This window comes from Acanthochromis polyacanthus, chromosome 5, assembly GCF_021347895.1.
Source record: "Acanthochromis polyacanthus isolate Apoly-LR-REF ecotype Palm Island chromosome 5, KAUST_Apoly_ChrSc, whole genome shotgun sequence".
NCBI classification, from domain to species: Eukaryota; Metazoa; Chordata; class Actinopteri; family Pomacentridae; genus Acanthochromis; species Acanthochromis polyacanthus.
The window spans coordinates 35,975,600-35,991,994 of record NC_067117.1 but is presented as its reverse complement, the minus strand read 5'-3'; the positions used below and the strand labels follow the sequence as shown (position 1 = coordinate 35,991,994).

Genomic DNA, 16,395 nt, shown 5'->3' with positions numbered 1-16,395 from the left:
TTGGATACAATTCCAACGATCCGTCTCTTCAATTTGTCATCAATTTTCCTCTTGCGGCCACGTCCAGGGAGGTTGGCTACTGTCCCGTGGGTCTTGAACTTCTGAATAATATGAGCCACTGTTGTCACAGGAACTTCAAGCTGTTTAGAGATGGTCTTATAGCCTTTACCTTTAAGATGTTTGTCTATAATTTTTTTTCGGATGTCCTGGGACAATTCTCTCCTTCGCTTTCTGTTGTCCATGTTCAGTGTGGTACACACCTTTTCACCAAACAGCAGGGTGACTACTTGTCTCCCTTTAAATAGGCAGACTGACTGATTATGAGTTTGGAAACACCTGTGATGTCAATTAAATGACACACCTGAGTTAATCATGTCACTCTGGTCAAATAGTTTTCAATCTTTTATAGAGGTACCATCATTTTTGTCCAGGCCTGTTTCATTAGTTTGTTTTTTTAAATAATTATGTTAATCAACAATTCAAAAGTAATGGCTGTTATTGATTATTTAATTTTCAATAAATTTTTATTTATTGTTACTTTTGTGAGTTTCAAGTGATTTCAGTGAGAATTGTGGGTTTTTCCTTCTTTAACTGAGGGGTACCAACAATTTTGTCCACGTGTGTATATAGGGGGGACCCATCTGCCTGCTGGTCAGGCGGGTTGAGAAGGACAGAGGAGGGCAAGGGAGAGGGATGGGAGGAGAGGGAGGGGTGGGAAAGCAAGGAAAGTACAACACACATTTGGATACATATATGACAAGATATGTGACACAAACAAAGTATAAGCTAACATTGAAAACTGACTCATAGTTTACTCTTATGATGTACGGCTCTGATATTAAACATACTCCATATATAGCTAGCAGTAAAATTCAAATAGTATGTAAGTTAGCATAACAAGTATAGTGAAGGTGATGCAGAGTTGAGTGGTGGAAAAAGGGGAGTTGGAAGCAGAGGGCTGGAGGATGGTCAGCAGCAGCATCCCACAGTGGACATGGTGGAGACTGGACCAGCTGGTGGAACATCGACCGCAGATCTGAAGCATCCAGCTCTGGGACCAGGGACACTGTATAATTTCTGACATCACATCTTCTCATCTTTTTTTAAATTCAAAGACTGACAATGTTAAAAAAATGTAATTATATGGCCATGTTTGATATTTTAGTAGCTCTTTATTTCCAAAGGTCATCTGAATCTACATTTCTGTTTTTGTCACCAAGTTTCATGCAGAGAAGAAGCCTGAAGAAAACTGATGTCTTTTGGCCTCAAGAATAAAAGGTTGTATCATAGAAGTACATAGTAACAATAAAAAGAAAGAATTTTAATTATATCACCTTTCAGAAACAAAATGCACATCACCCTACAAATTTATAGAGACACTCAAAATACTAAAATACATTTAAGGAGGGAACATATCTAAATTGAGAAATTATGAAAAAATCATGAAAAAAATTAAAAGAATTGTCAGCTATCATTACCTCATTCACCATATTACATAATAATATATTCACTGATGCTGTTTTAGACCAAATGGAGCCACATTTTAAACAAAGCTGGTGTCCACTGCAGCGTTAATTTATGATTTTAATTGTAAGTGGACTTCCAGCTCACTGAGCATTCTTAGATTAATTGCTATCCAAACAATTAAGACCTGAAGTTATTCCACATTACGTAAGAGGAAACATGGTGTTTGTTTTCCTTTTTTTCCACACTTATAGGTGTGTGCTATTTATAGTCCCCGTTTGAGGGATGGCATGCTGAAAGTGTCCCAGATTCAGCTGAGTCATGCAGTTGCTGCTCCGATTTTAATCAGAGATTGTGCACAAGTAGTTCTGGAGGTTGTGAGGATGCTTTTGTTGCTGTTTTTGTATGTGTCTCTCAGTAAAGAGGTCATATTTCTTTTCATTCCCACAATGTGATAAAAGGGAACAAACAGGTACCCTTCAGAATAATCACCAGGAGAGGGAGGGAGACTGAGAGAGGAGGGGAGATGCACAGGAGAAGAGGGATTACACAAAGATGGAAACCTAAATTGTAAATCTTCATCCTACTTTTATATTTTTATTGTGACAGAACCAGGAAAACCTTATCTCTATCCCTGTTTTGTGTATTTTGAGTTTTCCTTGTATAGCCCCACTGTCCCTCTCGTATTGAAAGTCAGGAGTGGTCAGTTCATCTTCTGGTTCAGATTTCAGAACATCAGACGTTGGTGGCTATCAAAAACATTTTCATGCAATTTTGCACCTGCTCAAGGATGAGGTTGTTGGTGTTGTGTGTCCATCAAACGTGTGTCGATTGTGTGCTACGAGAGCAACTGAGTAAATGAGCTTAAAACAAGAGAGGGAGCAGAGAGAACGAGCCCAGCTAGCAGCACACAGGAGGCATCGACTCGGTTTGTGTACAGGCACGCTGACGTTCAAAGGAAAAGAGTCCGCCTTCAGTTTCCCTGAATTAATTCAGCTTTGCGACTCATTTTCTCCAGTGCTTGGGTGTGTTGACAAGGAGCTACTGCTTCTCCTTCTGCTCTGATAAAGAGGTACGACTTTATCTGGGCACAACCTCAACCTTGCTCCTTAATAAATAGGCCTTTCTGGGCACATCATGGAGCCAAGTCTAGACCTTGCAGTGCTCACACAGAACAGAAACCCACATGGATAGATTTGACAGCTTGGCCTATTTAACAGGGGATAAGACAGTGACCCAGTCCCCCCCCCAGCCCCACGAACGAAGGAGCATTGGATACTGTCTGTCAGTCTGTAATTAGGTCCTGCTATCGTGGGAGGTGTTACTGTTTGTACCAAATGAATGGAAGTAATTGGGTGGGGTGGCTGGTATTTTTAACACTCTTTGTCTGAATCTTGTGGTGTAAAAGCTGAGTTTGGTATGAGGCTCAGGAGGAAAGAATAAAGAAGGAGGAGGAGGAGTTGTGGGATCTTGTAGTGAATCATAATTAGTCCACTTCAATCCTTCTTACTTCCTATTACCATCTTATCTCGCCCATATGTTTCATCGCCTCCTCCTCTATTAGTCTTCTTCTGTGTCTTATCTGCCTCTTGCTCATTCTCTCCTTCCCCCTTTCCATCATTCTTCTCCTCAGTCAGAGCAAATCTGATAGCAGCCTCTCCTCCTGATAACGAATGATGAGCGCCGGTCCTTGCGGATGATTGACGGCTCATAGAGATCTGACCTGGCCTTTACCTGATTGTTAACGTCAGAGCAACAGGGGTATAGGTGGCCAATTACAGAGGGGGTTCAATCAATAGCCCTTCACTTTACCTCTTTTCTGTTGTCACCGCTTCTCCTTGCCCTGACTGCCTCACTGACTAGCTGACTACCCGTTTGGGAATATGTGAGGTGATTGCAAGCAACTTGAAAAGGCTGCATAATTACACTCTGCCTGCAGCTGTACCCAGATAACACCAGTGTTGGACGCAGTAGGCAGCAGAACTGCATAGGTGGGTGCAAGAGTAAAATGGTGCTGTGTAGTGTTCTTTTTCTTTTACCCTGAGACTATCTGAATTTTATATCATCTCACGTGCTTATCCAGGCTTTTCCTGTAAGTAGCCTCTGTTGTGCGCTGAAAATGGTTGACGTGACATGAGCATCTGGAACTACATAATGGAATTTGCCTCTTTTCTGTCATGCTGCATAACTGGACGAGATGGAGATGAGACAGGCCTGGAAGACTTCTCTTCTCTTCTCTTCTCTTCTCTTCTCTTCTCTTCTCTTCTCTTCTCTTCTCTTCTCTTCTCTTCTCTTCTCTTTTCTCTTCTCTTCTCTGTCCTCCTGTACAAGTGTATTACAGACTCTGCTGACTTGAATCAATGCTGCCCCCCCTTGTCCTATCATCAAAGTAAGATGTAAATGAATTAAAGCCTTCTGGTAATAAGCAGAGGTTTGAGGAGATTCTTTGTTAGCCAAAATAAAACTAAAAAAAAACCTGCAGTTGCTCCTGCAGAACATGATGGAGGTTCCGTTATTCCTTTACCCTCAAATCATTCTTTGCACACACACATATAGAAAAAAAGACTGTGATTTTGGGCTCTCAGTTCCTCTCGTCTGATGGTAGTGTCCTTTCTGCGCTGGCAAGATCAGAGTGTTTCTGTGCAATTCTAATCAGTGCAGTGGAGGGAGAGAAGGGGAGAGGTAGGTTAAGGAGACACCAAACTGGTGAGCGTGTGTGCGTTTGTATCAGAAATAAAGGGGGGCGAGATAGGAGAGGAAAAGGGGAAAGAGAGGCAGACGAAGAGGGAGAAGGAGTGTTTGCATTTTTCTGTGTGTTTGAGAGGCAAAGGAGCGAGACAGAGTGAGGGAGAGTGCAAGCCAGGGAGGGAGAGAGAGAAAGAGCAGCAGAGGGAGGGGAATTGATATAGTGGGAGAGAGAGGGAGAGGTGGTTACGTGGAGCAGCACCCCACTTCATCAGGCAGCATACGGCAGCCCTGCAGTGCGATCAAACTGTACGGGAATGTGGCTATGAGATCGAGAGCGAGAGAAAGAAAAGCAGAGAGAGCAAGGAGAGGGGTGGGGGGGAGTTAAAAAGAAGAGCTTGAGGGATTTGCTCAGATGAAAGGGGGGGGGGGATGATCACTGAGTCTGTTGCCTGTCGTGGATGCAGGAAGGATGTGGCAGCAGTGGCTGAGGCTGAGGCACATCCGTGGTCTGCTGTGTTGAAGTAGCCGGCGTCAGGACGTTATGCCCTGTGTGCAGTGAGGGGTAGCGCGTGTGAGCCAGGAGCAGCTGCTGTGACTGCATCTGCGCTGCCTGCATGTCTCAGACAGGCAGGGGATGCAGCAAACCTCTGCCCTGAGCACAGGAGCTGCTAGCTGTACCCAGCGAGGAGAAGAGCCAGGTGGGCTGGGGTGGGAGCAGGGGGCGTCTGCATTAGGAGGGAGCTAGCTTAACCTGCGCTGAGGTCTTGCAGTGATCCTTGCTCTCAGAGTCAAGAGGCTCACCTGCCCGTCTGCTGGATCTGAACCTGGATTTTACTGCTTTGAGAGATGAGAAGCACGTTCTCTGACGGAGCCGCACAGCCAGCAGCCTGCTGAAGAGTGTGAATGCTGGGCAGCACCGGGAGCGCTGGCACCACCAAGGACACAGAGCCTTTTTCCACTGGCAGACAGCTTACCTGGAGCTTTATCAAGGAATATATACTTGGATTTGATTATGAATTGAGGAGTTTGGAATCAGCACACTGTGGAAATCCTAAGCCAACGTTTCTTTGATGTAGGATTTACAATATGTCTACCTGACCGTACTCCGTGTGGCTCTGGAGTAAGGACGAAATATGATTTAAGCAATGTGTATTCCTTGATCAAAAATAACATGAGTACCTCAACAGTACTTTAGAATGCTGCTACCTTCATTGTATGAGCCTTGTCCTAGCTCTCAAGAGGTTGACCAATGAAGCCATGGGACTCAGCCAGAGCTTTACAAGTATGTGGTGAAAACCCTGACAAATTCATTTTGGGGGAACTGAATATTTCTGTGTTACGTCTGATGGAGTAATTACTGATTTTAGAATAAATGACGGGGATATTTTTTAGCAGAGTAAATAATGTGTGATTTATGAAAATGTCTAATTTAGTGATAAATAATTTCCATTTTCCCTCAACCTGAAAAATTAGTGTTCAGTATTGTTATGTTTATTTGGATTAGCTAGACACTTGCTTTTACACTTGCTCATCTGCTCACTAAAGGAATGTTTAGTGAGCCCTGTTTGTTGGAAGATGCCATAGTGGCTCAGTCCAACATAACTAACAATACCAAGCTTCAGGATGGGCTTCTTTCCCTGCACTACCTCCACCTCGCCTGACATTTCCAGTCAGTCACACTAACACCAGTGGGTGTATATTAGCCTAGTCAGTCCCCTGCAGGGCTCGAGTGGTGCCTGCAGCACTTCCTACCCTCCTCCTGTGTTTTGAGTTTAGCCGGGCCCCCGCCTGTATGTGGGAGCCCCTCACCCCCGCCTGGACCCTGTCTCCCCCCCACCCTGCCTGGTGCTGCTGCACTCGCTCTGCCTCTGCTGGCCGAGGATGATGTGGCAATGCCATGTGTCGTCCTCTGAGTGCCGCTGCTACCGGCTGAACGGCTTCTCCCTGCTGAAGCGCTTCCTCTCTCGGCAGATGGGGCCTGTGGTAAAGCCCTGGACCAGCCGGTGGGAGAGTGGCTGGAGCACGTGGGGCTGCCGCAGTACGAGAGCAAGTTCCTGCTCAATGGTTTTGACGACCTACGATTCATGGTGAGTCACCTGCAGCATGTCATCTCAGGGGTCGCTTCCACTTTACATCACCCTGTCTCTCCTTGTGTCAGCCTAGCTACATTTGTCTTTTTGTGTCACCACTCTGCTCTCTCACCCTCTGCTTGTCTCTTTATAGCTCCACCTCCCCCACCCTCATTCCCCTATTTTGCTTCCTCACTTTCTTCTCCCTTCATAACGCTCTTCACCTAGGTGCAGTGCATGGCCCGCTAAGATTTATGAGCACTCGCTGGATCCTTTTAAAGAGTATGGCCTGTCACCAGTAGCAAGACAAATGCCAACCAAAACCCATTAACTTTTTCCCAGTATTCCCAATATGCTATCTCATTTACTGTACATTCCTGCAGTTACCTCCTCTCCCCTGGTATTGATCCTCCTGATTTACAGATCCTGGGACTTTAACCTCTGTGTAGGTTTAGTCAGATGACCCAAAAAAACATCCCTCAATTTAAGCACTCTGTGGTTTACTCAAATACTCTTTGCATGGTTGCTTGCAGAATCTCACGAAATCCCTCTCCCGTTATGCTCTGCACTGTGCTTGTGGTACTTATGAGACAGTCTTGCAATAACTACCATGTATGATTACACTGCAGCAACATGCTCTAATGCTGCATTTATATACGCATGCTCGTGGATATAAAATTTAATAACACATGTTTGCATGCAGATGTTATTTTGGTTCTAAATTTATTATTTAGCCAGTAAGTATATATCCACATAATTTCCCATCATGGAGTTTAAAAAAACATGATCTCAGCGAATCAGTGTTTTGCATTTTTGAATTGCCTCAGTCTGATTGCACATTAATAAATTAATTTAACTGCAGCTCGATAGACGTCCACAATCTGACTAAAGCATTATCATGTATCTTTGTAAAGAACATTGCAAGGAACTCGATGTTGCATTTGGCAGTGATTGTAGAACATTACATTTTCCATCCACTGGTCATGTTTCTCTGAAACATGGCTGTGCACTGGTAAATAAGTAGGCCAAAGGGTAAATGTGGACATTTTCAGACCACTGAACTGCATTACACAATGGGTTATACAGCAGTCAGCCACAACATTAAACCACAGAATAAAACTGTGTAGTTTCATTCTGACCTGCGATGTCTGGACTCCACAGACCACTGAAAGTGTCGTGTGGATCAGGCACCAAGACGTTAGCAGCAGATCCTGTCCTGAGATGACCTCATGTTGTGAATTGGTGCTATATAAATAGAATTGAACTGAGTTGCCAGGTGGGACCTCCTTGGATCAGGCTTGTTTTCACAGCAATCCCACAAATGCTTGATCAGATTGAGATCTGGGAATTTGGATGCCAAGTCCAACACCTTGAAGCTGTTTGCCATCTCCTAAAACCATTACTGAACAATTTCTGCAGTGGCAGGGAGCATTATGCTGCCAAGAGAGGATACTGCTATTATGGAATACTGTTGTCATGAAGTGGTACATATGGTCCGCAACGATTTAGGAAGGCAGACGTGTTAAAGTAAAATGCTTATTGATGTAAGGAGCACAAGAAAATCAACCCAGAGCAACCCACTGCTCCACAGATGTGCTTTCTTCCCACAGTCCCTGCCATCTTTTCCCAGGTAAATGACACATATGTCCTAGAGATGTAAAGAAATGTGATTATTCAGACTAGGCCACCTTCTCAGTTGCTTCATGGCATGCTGATACTCGTCTGCATATTATAAGGGCTTTCAGCAGAGGACATTGCTTAGCGGAACGCTGACTGTTCTAATGGCTCCTCAGCGCCGTACGCAGCCAGCTGTCATGCCCTGTGTGATCTGATGTCTTTCTATCATTCTATATTTTTTAAGCAATTTAGCTATAGTAGCTTTTTGTGGAATCCAAACACGTGCCAGCCTTCGCTCCCCATGCACATCAGTGAGCCTTAGGAGTTATGACCCCGTTTACTGGTCACAGTTGTCCTTCCTTTGATACTTTGGTGTGTACTAACCACTGCATACTGGGAATACTTCAGCAGATCTGCCTTTATGGAGATGCAGCATCTCCAGCTGTCTATCCATCATAATTTGACCCTTGTCAAAGTCACACAGATCACCACAATTGCCCAGTTTCCCTGCTTCCAACACATGAACATCAGAATTTACTGCTCACTTGCTTGCCTGTTATAGCTCACCCTTGAAATGTGCATTGTAACGAATAATCAACGTTATTCAGTTCACCAGTCAGTGGTTTAATGTTGTGGCTGATCAGTGGTGTGTTACATCTGTTTGTGATAGCTGAGCTCAGTTAAGTGAGACCAGTACGCTCAGAAGAAGTGATTGTATTCACAATGCGTTCCAGTTGAGAAGTGCTGCTCTCAGTTTGTTTTCTTTCTGGATGGCATGAGTCACAATATAATGGGAGTACTTAAGAGCATTGATGCTCCTATGATGAGATGTCTGCAGATACAAGCTTTAGACTCAGATTTATATTAGTGCATGAGATGACACCGAGGCTACAAGAGTCGTAATGTATGTGCTTAGAGCACGGAGGACAGTAGAAAGTGGGTGATATGGATTATCACTAGACCATAAGTCGCTTAGAATGTATTTACCAGTATTAATGCCGATACAATAGTATTCTTGTATTGAAAATGCAGTGAGCAGATAATCTCAAGATAAATTTGAGATCATTAGAAACATAGAGATTTAAAAATGCTATTTGTCCAATTATGGGAAAGTTATTTCTCAACTATAAAGGGTTCTGCCCATCAAATATTAGGAGTGTTGATAAAATTATTCCCTCAAATACCTCAACTTAGGTATCAGTTGAAAGTCAATTCCTGTTCTTAAGTAGTTCTCGGATTTTACAAATTTTAAATCCCTGTGCGTTACTGCATGTGACTCATAGATAAACTTTTTATGTAAAGTAACATCAGATGTGTGGCTCTAAAACTTAGCTGGTGGTCCACCATGACTCAGTGAAGCTAGTCCAAAGCTGAAACCTGAATTTTATAGTTATACTGAAAGAAACTGGATTTAATGTGAGTAGTCACACCACAAGCAACACCTGACTCATTGTGTAGGGCCACTATTGGAACAACCAACCGATCCATGGTACATATCGTGGTTACTATTCTAAAAAATTGCAAAGTTATGAAAATGTGTGGCTATGTAATTAATCTAAAAAACCAACATTTCTTATATCTTTCAAAATTCATTTATCGTTGTATGTGAATATCAAAGTATATTGCAATAATGATATATATCGGACACATACAATTTTAATTAATTGTAACGAAGAATTAGATTCATAGATGGAATTGGAATTATGTTTTTTTTTTTTTGCAAATCTAGTAAATTAATGTGTGATTTAAAGAGTGCTTCATTAAATTGATGAAAGAATCCTATAAATCAAATGTTGCCATGAGTCAGTCCTTCCTGTTGATGTGTTACATGATCAGCAGGCAGCCTGATACATCTAGCGATATTAAAGAATGGGCTACTATACTCAGTTTCTCTTCCCTCATGATAAATTTATATGGCCCCAAACTGTACAGTTATCTCGAGTAGTGATAAAGACAGTAAAGCAGCTTCTTGTCTGACTGGGTTTAAAGACCCATGTTTTGATCAAGCTTTGCGAATGTATGTGGTAACGACTGTGGGTCATTAGGCATTCTGATGCTCATTTTCATGCCACAGCTGATGTGTCTGTTGGACTTGACACATCAGGGAAATAAATCATTAGCTTCACAAGGCAAATTACCCTTGGATATTTACAAGGATGTGGAGGTTGCAAACAAGGGAAAGGTCAGCGTAGTCAGGCAGACTTTGTGAATGTTTAATACTGTGCCCTTTTAGATTGTGCCAGATTCGCTTCACATGTGATCAGTCTGACTGAACTTGAATATCACGACTCATTGTGGGATTCATTGCGAAGACGAGTAAACTGATCAACAGAGGGCAGCGCTGTGACTCATTGCGAGTTCAGTGTCATGTCTGCATACATTTATGTAAGAGCATACGGAGGAGTTAGCCATGTCGGCGACTTACTCCACATGAAACAAGATCGGAGCAAACCCAAAGCAGGTTGTGTCCTTTGTAAGATTGGCAGAAAACCCTCCTCAGTCTAATTCTGCCAGTGGCAGCATGTGAGCCATACTGTACCTACAAACCACCGCTGTCATGGCTGAAGACATACAGTGCTGCTTGGAAAGTTTCCTCAGGCCCGCCCACCAGAGCAAGAGAGCAGGCACTCACATGAGTCGGCAGGCCTCTCCCCATGTGATGATTGCTCTGAGATGCAGCTTTTGAGGGATCATAAATTATGAACAGCTGTGTGCCCATTCTCATAATTTTTACACGACGATTATCATTTGTGCTTCTTTCATGCTACCAGAAGTGGGGCGCCCGTAGCTTTCATTCTCTTTGGCCTTCATGCCCACACATTTTATTACAGTCAAAAATTCCACACAATTTATTTTTCTTTTTTAATCGCATTCTGCTTTGTTGCTTTGATGTCCAAAGTAATGTGGAAATGATGCAAATTGTCTAGTGCAGAATATCTTACAAATTTCCCATCATGCATTTACATTGCATCTCCCCTGCATTAATATTGCATCAGACTCTGCAGCCCCTTCTTTTTCATGTGTTATAATGTGGAGCCGAACATACATATTGAAACACATGAACCTTTTTTTTCCACTCTCCTCTCCGCAAGTTCATTATTATGCCCACTGACTTTTGAAAAAAGTAACAAAATTAGATTTTTTATAAACAATTCCTCTGAGGGCAGAGCAATAGAGCAATTCTAATTCACTGTTGCCTTAACTGAGTGCATTTAGTGAGATGAAGGACTTCTACCATGGCTACATCTGCAAGTCGTATCAGATTAAATCAAACTACCATAGCTCATAAGCTATGTAAGAACTGAACCATACATTCCCGTCACATGTTTCAAATGCAGCATGAAATAATAAGTTTGCAGAGTCTCCCGAGGCATCATCAAACTTCAGACTGTGTTAATAAACGTGGAGAATCTATTTTGGGCCTCCCTTACATCAGACCATGCTTCATTTTGACCTTTATTCTAGCGATCAGTGAGTAATCTCCCAGCTGCACCCTGATACAGGCCTGAGAATACTGCTGCATTGTGCTCTGAAACTGCTCCAGTGAGAGCAGATTGAGTAAAGACTACAGAACATTTTAACATTCTTGGCCAGGAAGAATCAATCTGCAGCAGTCCACAGGGGAAAACGCTTAGCTCAACATTTTCGTGGCTCTCCTCGTGTCTTTATTCCTGCCCGTAAACCTGAATAAGATGACAAAGCAACTGGAGCCGTGAATGAGTATGAACATCGACATGAAATAGGAAAGGATCGAGTTTTCGGCCAAGATATCAGGATGTAGGCACCAGTAATTGTTAGTCGTTTCTTTGTCCGAAATGGCAGAATAGCTGCAAATTGTGATGAAATAGTTTAATTTCTTTAGTGCCCCTCAATGAAACAACAGCAGCAAAGTGATCACGTAGATGCTGCTGCAGCTATGAAGGCTTTGTTCCCTCTGAGTCGCACCAGATCAGATTGATTACTCTTGGCATGCACAATTTATTTGACTCTATTGTCCTCCCACTCTGTTGTTACTGCTTGTGTCAGAGATGTGCGTATTCTGTGTGTGTGCGCATGTTGTGTGTGATAAAAGCAAGTGTGTATTTGTACAGCTACAATTTCAGCTGGGCAGTTAGATTGTAGTAGAACAAGTCATGATACTTTTATTGACCCGACTGAGTCTTTTGTGAGCGTGTGAATGAGCTTTTTCTGTATTCCAAGCTCTTGTGCTCTATGCCCATATTGTGCTTTGTCTCCGTGCATGTGGTTGTTCGCACGCATGCCTGTCTGATGACCATGTCTGTGTGTGTGCCTGTGTGTGAATGTGTTTATTTGTGTGTCTCTCTTGTGTCTGTGCCCATGCAGGGAAGTAACGTGATGGAGGACCAGGATCTCAGAGACATCGGGATCACTGACCCAGGACACCGAAAGAAAATCCTCCACGCAGCACGCAGCTTGCCCAAGGTAATTATCGTCATAAGTTATCCTCAGCACCGAGAAAGAACAGTGACTGACAGCATCTCATAAACAAAGCATGAATCCAAGTTCTTTACAAACAATGACAGGTGAGCTAAAAATTGATGAATAAAGCGAAAAGTGCTTTGGATTGCTAAATACAAATGCCATATTACTCGCCTGAACTATGGTTCATTAGAGCCGAAATAAAATCCCTCCTCATATGAAACACAGTAAATGCTTTGAGGCCACAAAGTGAACTGAAATAAAAGAAAATCAAAATTGCATGAAAGTAATAAAACTGGTTTATTTAAAAATAGAAGTAAAACATTAATACTTTATGTAAAATGGGTAAATATAGATTGGTCTAACTTAATTGTCAATGTAAAGTCTGAATTTGTGTTGTAGCCGTGGAAAGTGTAGCAGGAGTAAGGAAAACATTTATTGATTATTCTTAATTAAAAAGACATTGACTGACATGAGCTTCAGTGAGGCAGAATTAAAACGGAAATTAATGTATACATTCCTATTTTAACCCTCTGATCTCCACACACTTATTTTTCTGTTTGTTTTGTGTTTTTCCCTGTCACATTCAACCCACTGTGGGCTCATTTTTTACTGCAGTGAAAGTCCTGCAGCTCAGTGGAAACAACTGAACCATGGCCAGAAGGAGAGGGAACTGAGAAATGGCTTCTGTGCAGTGTAACAAAGTTATGATGCCATGAATTAGAAAAAAGTCAGAAAAAAAAGTTGAATTTCTTAGATTTTTTTTCCCACCAAAAATAAAAACTGAAATTAAAAGTACAAAATGTTTCCAAGGGCCCCCAGGTGTTACCATGACTGGGAAGAAAAATTATGCTCATATTATGCTTGTTTTACATTTTTAGAACTACTTGATGTTTTCTACATGACTCTGCACATTAGCTCCAGTAAGATATTTCATGTTGTGGAATGTATCGTTCAACAACTTACTGACAGCTTGTTCCTCTGTTTATCATTTTTGAGCCATGCTGCATTTATTTTTCGATCATGTTTCACTTTCCTCATACTCTCTCCTGTCGTCTCTCTCTGTTTTCTGCCTGCAGTTCAGCCACATAGTACATTTTTATCATGTGACTGTTGGTTGCAGCTGAGTGTGTCATAGCTACTTGGTTGAACTGAGAAACACAGAGTCTATTGCAAATTATTTCATTTAGGAGAATTTGTAAATGAGGCATATAGAAAACAATGGGATTCTGATCGAATATTGTTACTGTCAAGTTTAGATTTCTCTGTTTTTATAGTTTCTGACTAGGGGTGTAATGGTACACAAAAATCACAGTTCAGTACATATTTCGGTACGGAAGTCACGGTTCAGTTCTCAGCTAAGGGGAAAATGAAAAAAAGAATAACCTGAGCTGGTACAAGAGCTGGTATGACTGTCTGGCTGAAGTGTGGATGAGAAGGAACTTCTTAACGGGGCTCTATCACCTAAAATCAGGCGTAAACTAACCGTGACGTCACCCATTGGTTTCAACGGCGAGAAAATGAAGCCCGGATTTTGCTATTTCCTGGTCGCCGTTTTGGATTTTTTGGAGCCAGTGACGTAAAAAGCGTCATCAAACAGACTGGACCGGAGAGCAACTAGGGGCAGGATTGGCTGAGAACTCTCTTATCCCGCCCACGTTTTACCGCAGAGGCTTCTGTTGCTGTCTATCAAGTATAGCCACGCCCCCTGGCTCCGCCAACTTTAACGATTTACAGTGAACCCTCGTTTATCGCGGGGGTTACGTTCCAAAAAGAACCCGTGATAGGCGAAATCCGTGAAGTAGTCAGCTTTATTTTTTTAACAGTTATTATACAATACTGCACTTGGGGGAGCGCTGCAGCTGCAGCCAGGTGGACGCCGCGGCGGTACTCTTGCCTCAGAGAGCGGGCCGGCTGAATCAATTGGAGCAGTCGGGGGTGGGAAAGGCTCGCACCGGCGCTCTTCTCCTGGGGAGCGCGGCTGCGGTGGCCAGAGACGGCTGGGGACCACGTCCACTGTCCGGTTGACGGCGGGGGAAAAGAATAAGGCTGCTCCGTCGGCTCCGTCTTTCAGGGTGTCTCACTACATGGAGACCAAGGAGAGAAATTATCCAGCGCTCCAAAGCAGGCAGCGCTGGCGTGTATGAAAGAGGAGACGAGGCGCGGAGACTGTTCACATTGGTCAGTGTCCCTTAGCCAATCAGGATGCAGAACACAACGAACTGTTTAAAAAAGCTTAAAAAACTGCACTAAAAAAATCCGTGAAACAGCGAAGCCGTGAAAGGTGAACCGCGTTATAGCCAGGGTTCACTGTATTTAAAATTCAGTATTGATTTATTTTAAGATCGGCCACCTGATCTCTCATTTTGACCATGAAAACTAACAGGAAAAAAATCCTGAGCTGTAGAAAATCAGTCTATCATATTTTATTTTTTCCAAAAATGAATTGGGGTCGATGGAGCAAAAGCTTTTTGGAGCCAACCCTAGCGGACGGCAGGATATTGCAAGTTTTTGACACTTCCGGGTGGACTTCAATTCTGGAGCCAGATGCTACGTCCACAGTCGTATACAGTCTATGCCTAAAATAGGAAATATATTTTAATGTAACTGCTTTTTTTTAAAAAAAACAACACCATTTAGTTTAGGCTCTTGTTTACCAGCATAAATATACTAGTAGGCTAAAAAAAAACACACACAATATAGTCATTTATCTATAGCAAAGAGCACAGCAGTAATGTAAAGATAGCGTAAGCTGACATTCATCTTAAGTTTTAAACCTCGATTCTCAACAACGGAGTATGGCCGTAGATCTGCTGCTATGAAAACACCAAGACTTGGTTATTGCTTTATTCCGTTCTGAATTGCTAGGCAGGGTTTGATGAAATGATGTTGGGAGCATTGTTCGTACAGTTTGCTGTTTTTTCCTAGCAGCGGGGATAGTTACGCTTGGATGGTACTTTTTCAAATGTGTGTCTTAAGTTTGACGTGTTGCTGGATGCATAGTTGAGGACTGCTTCACAGTGTCGGCATACGGCTTTTGTCTTGTCCACTTGTTTTTTTACTTTTTCGTACTTCACCGGGAAACCGAAGTGATCCCAAACGGGTGATTTTAATGACATCAGAGCGTCTTCCAGCTCTAGCTTCTTCTCGTTGTTGCTAGCATTAGCCATGAAGCGCCGGCAGGAGAATAACGGTCCATCACATCCTGTTGTTCACTGGAAACTGCCGAACGGCCGAACGGGCCTGTACCAAACGTTTCGGTACGAATACATGTACCGTTACATCCCTATTTCTGACTGATAATTGGTGCAGTTTTGTAATTTTTTTTTTAAAGATTACATGCCTTATAAACCTGCTGTTTTGGAGTTCAGAGATTTTAAGGTTTAAGGTAGAGTCCTTGCCTACTTACATATGTGTGTCTCTGCAGGTAAAAGCGCTGGGCTGTGATGGCAGCACATCTCTCGCCTCCTGGCTGGACGTCCTCGGCCTGCACGAATATCTGCCCAACTTCCTCTCAAGTGGCTACCGCACACTGGAGTGTGTTAAAAACCTGTGGGAGCTGGAGATTGTCAATGTAAGAAGCCATTGATTGCTACTATCTAGTGTGGATATGTGTAGTCATCAGCTTTGAATTCAGTTACATTGTTAACCGGAACTCACAGACTGCTCTCCTCTATGACAAGGCCACCTTGATTTGTGGCTCGGGTTTGAGGTTAAGAAGCACTTAACAATGCAGTGCTGAAATGTCAGAGAAGTGCTGGAAGCATTTGCATAAAACTATAGCAGAAACATTTTGAAAATCACTCCGTAATTAGTAGAAAACTGACAGATAAGGCTTGGTGACTAATGACAGGGAAATATGTAATTTGTTTTTATAATTATGGAAATAGTGTAAAATGTTATGATAATTAGTCATAAATTAAACAAAAAACTGCTGAGGTTACATGCATCTCCCGGTCTTCTTCAACATATGTGCAGGTGTTGATCTGGTGATGTGTGCTGTGATGTTTTCCCAGTAGGTTCCTAACATGCACAGAACAGGGAAGAAAAACACATTATTATATTGTTTCTTTGGCTTTTTTTAAACTATTTTTTTAAATTTAGTGTGAAATATTTG

General features: G+C 42.6%; 1 protein-coding gene across 2 annotated transcripts in view; it reads left to right on the top strand.

The window, feature by feature from the left end:
• Positions 1 to 16,395, top strand: part of anks1ab (ankyrin repeat and sterile alpha motif domain containing 1Ab) — an 81,122-nt gene that overhangs the window by 37,780 nt on the left and 26,947 nt on the right. Inside the window, exons 1-4 of one of the 2 annotated variants that reach the window (XM_051948309.1) lie at positions 4,181 to 5,434; positions 6,124 to 6,239; positions 12,183 to 12,281; positions 15,706 to 15,852. In XM_051948309.1, coding sequence (XP_051804269.1) covers positions 5,368 to 5,434; positions 6,124 to 6,239; positions 12,183 to 12,281; positions 15,706 to 15,852 — 429 coding nt within the window. In that variant the 5' untranslated portion in view covers positions 4,181 to 5,367. Of the gene's footprint in view, positions 1 to 4,180; positions 5,435 to 6,123; positions 6,240 to 12,182; positions 12,282 to 15,705; positions 15,853 to 16,395 lie in introns of those variants that run through there. The other variant, XM_022209922.2, reaches the window with a different exon arrangement.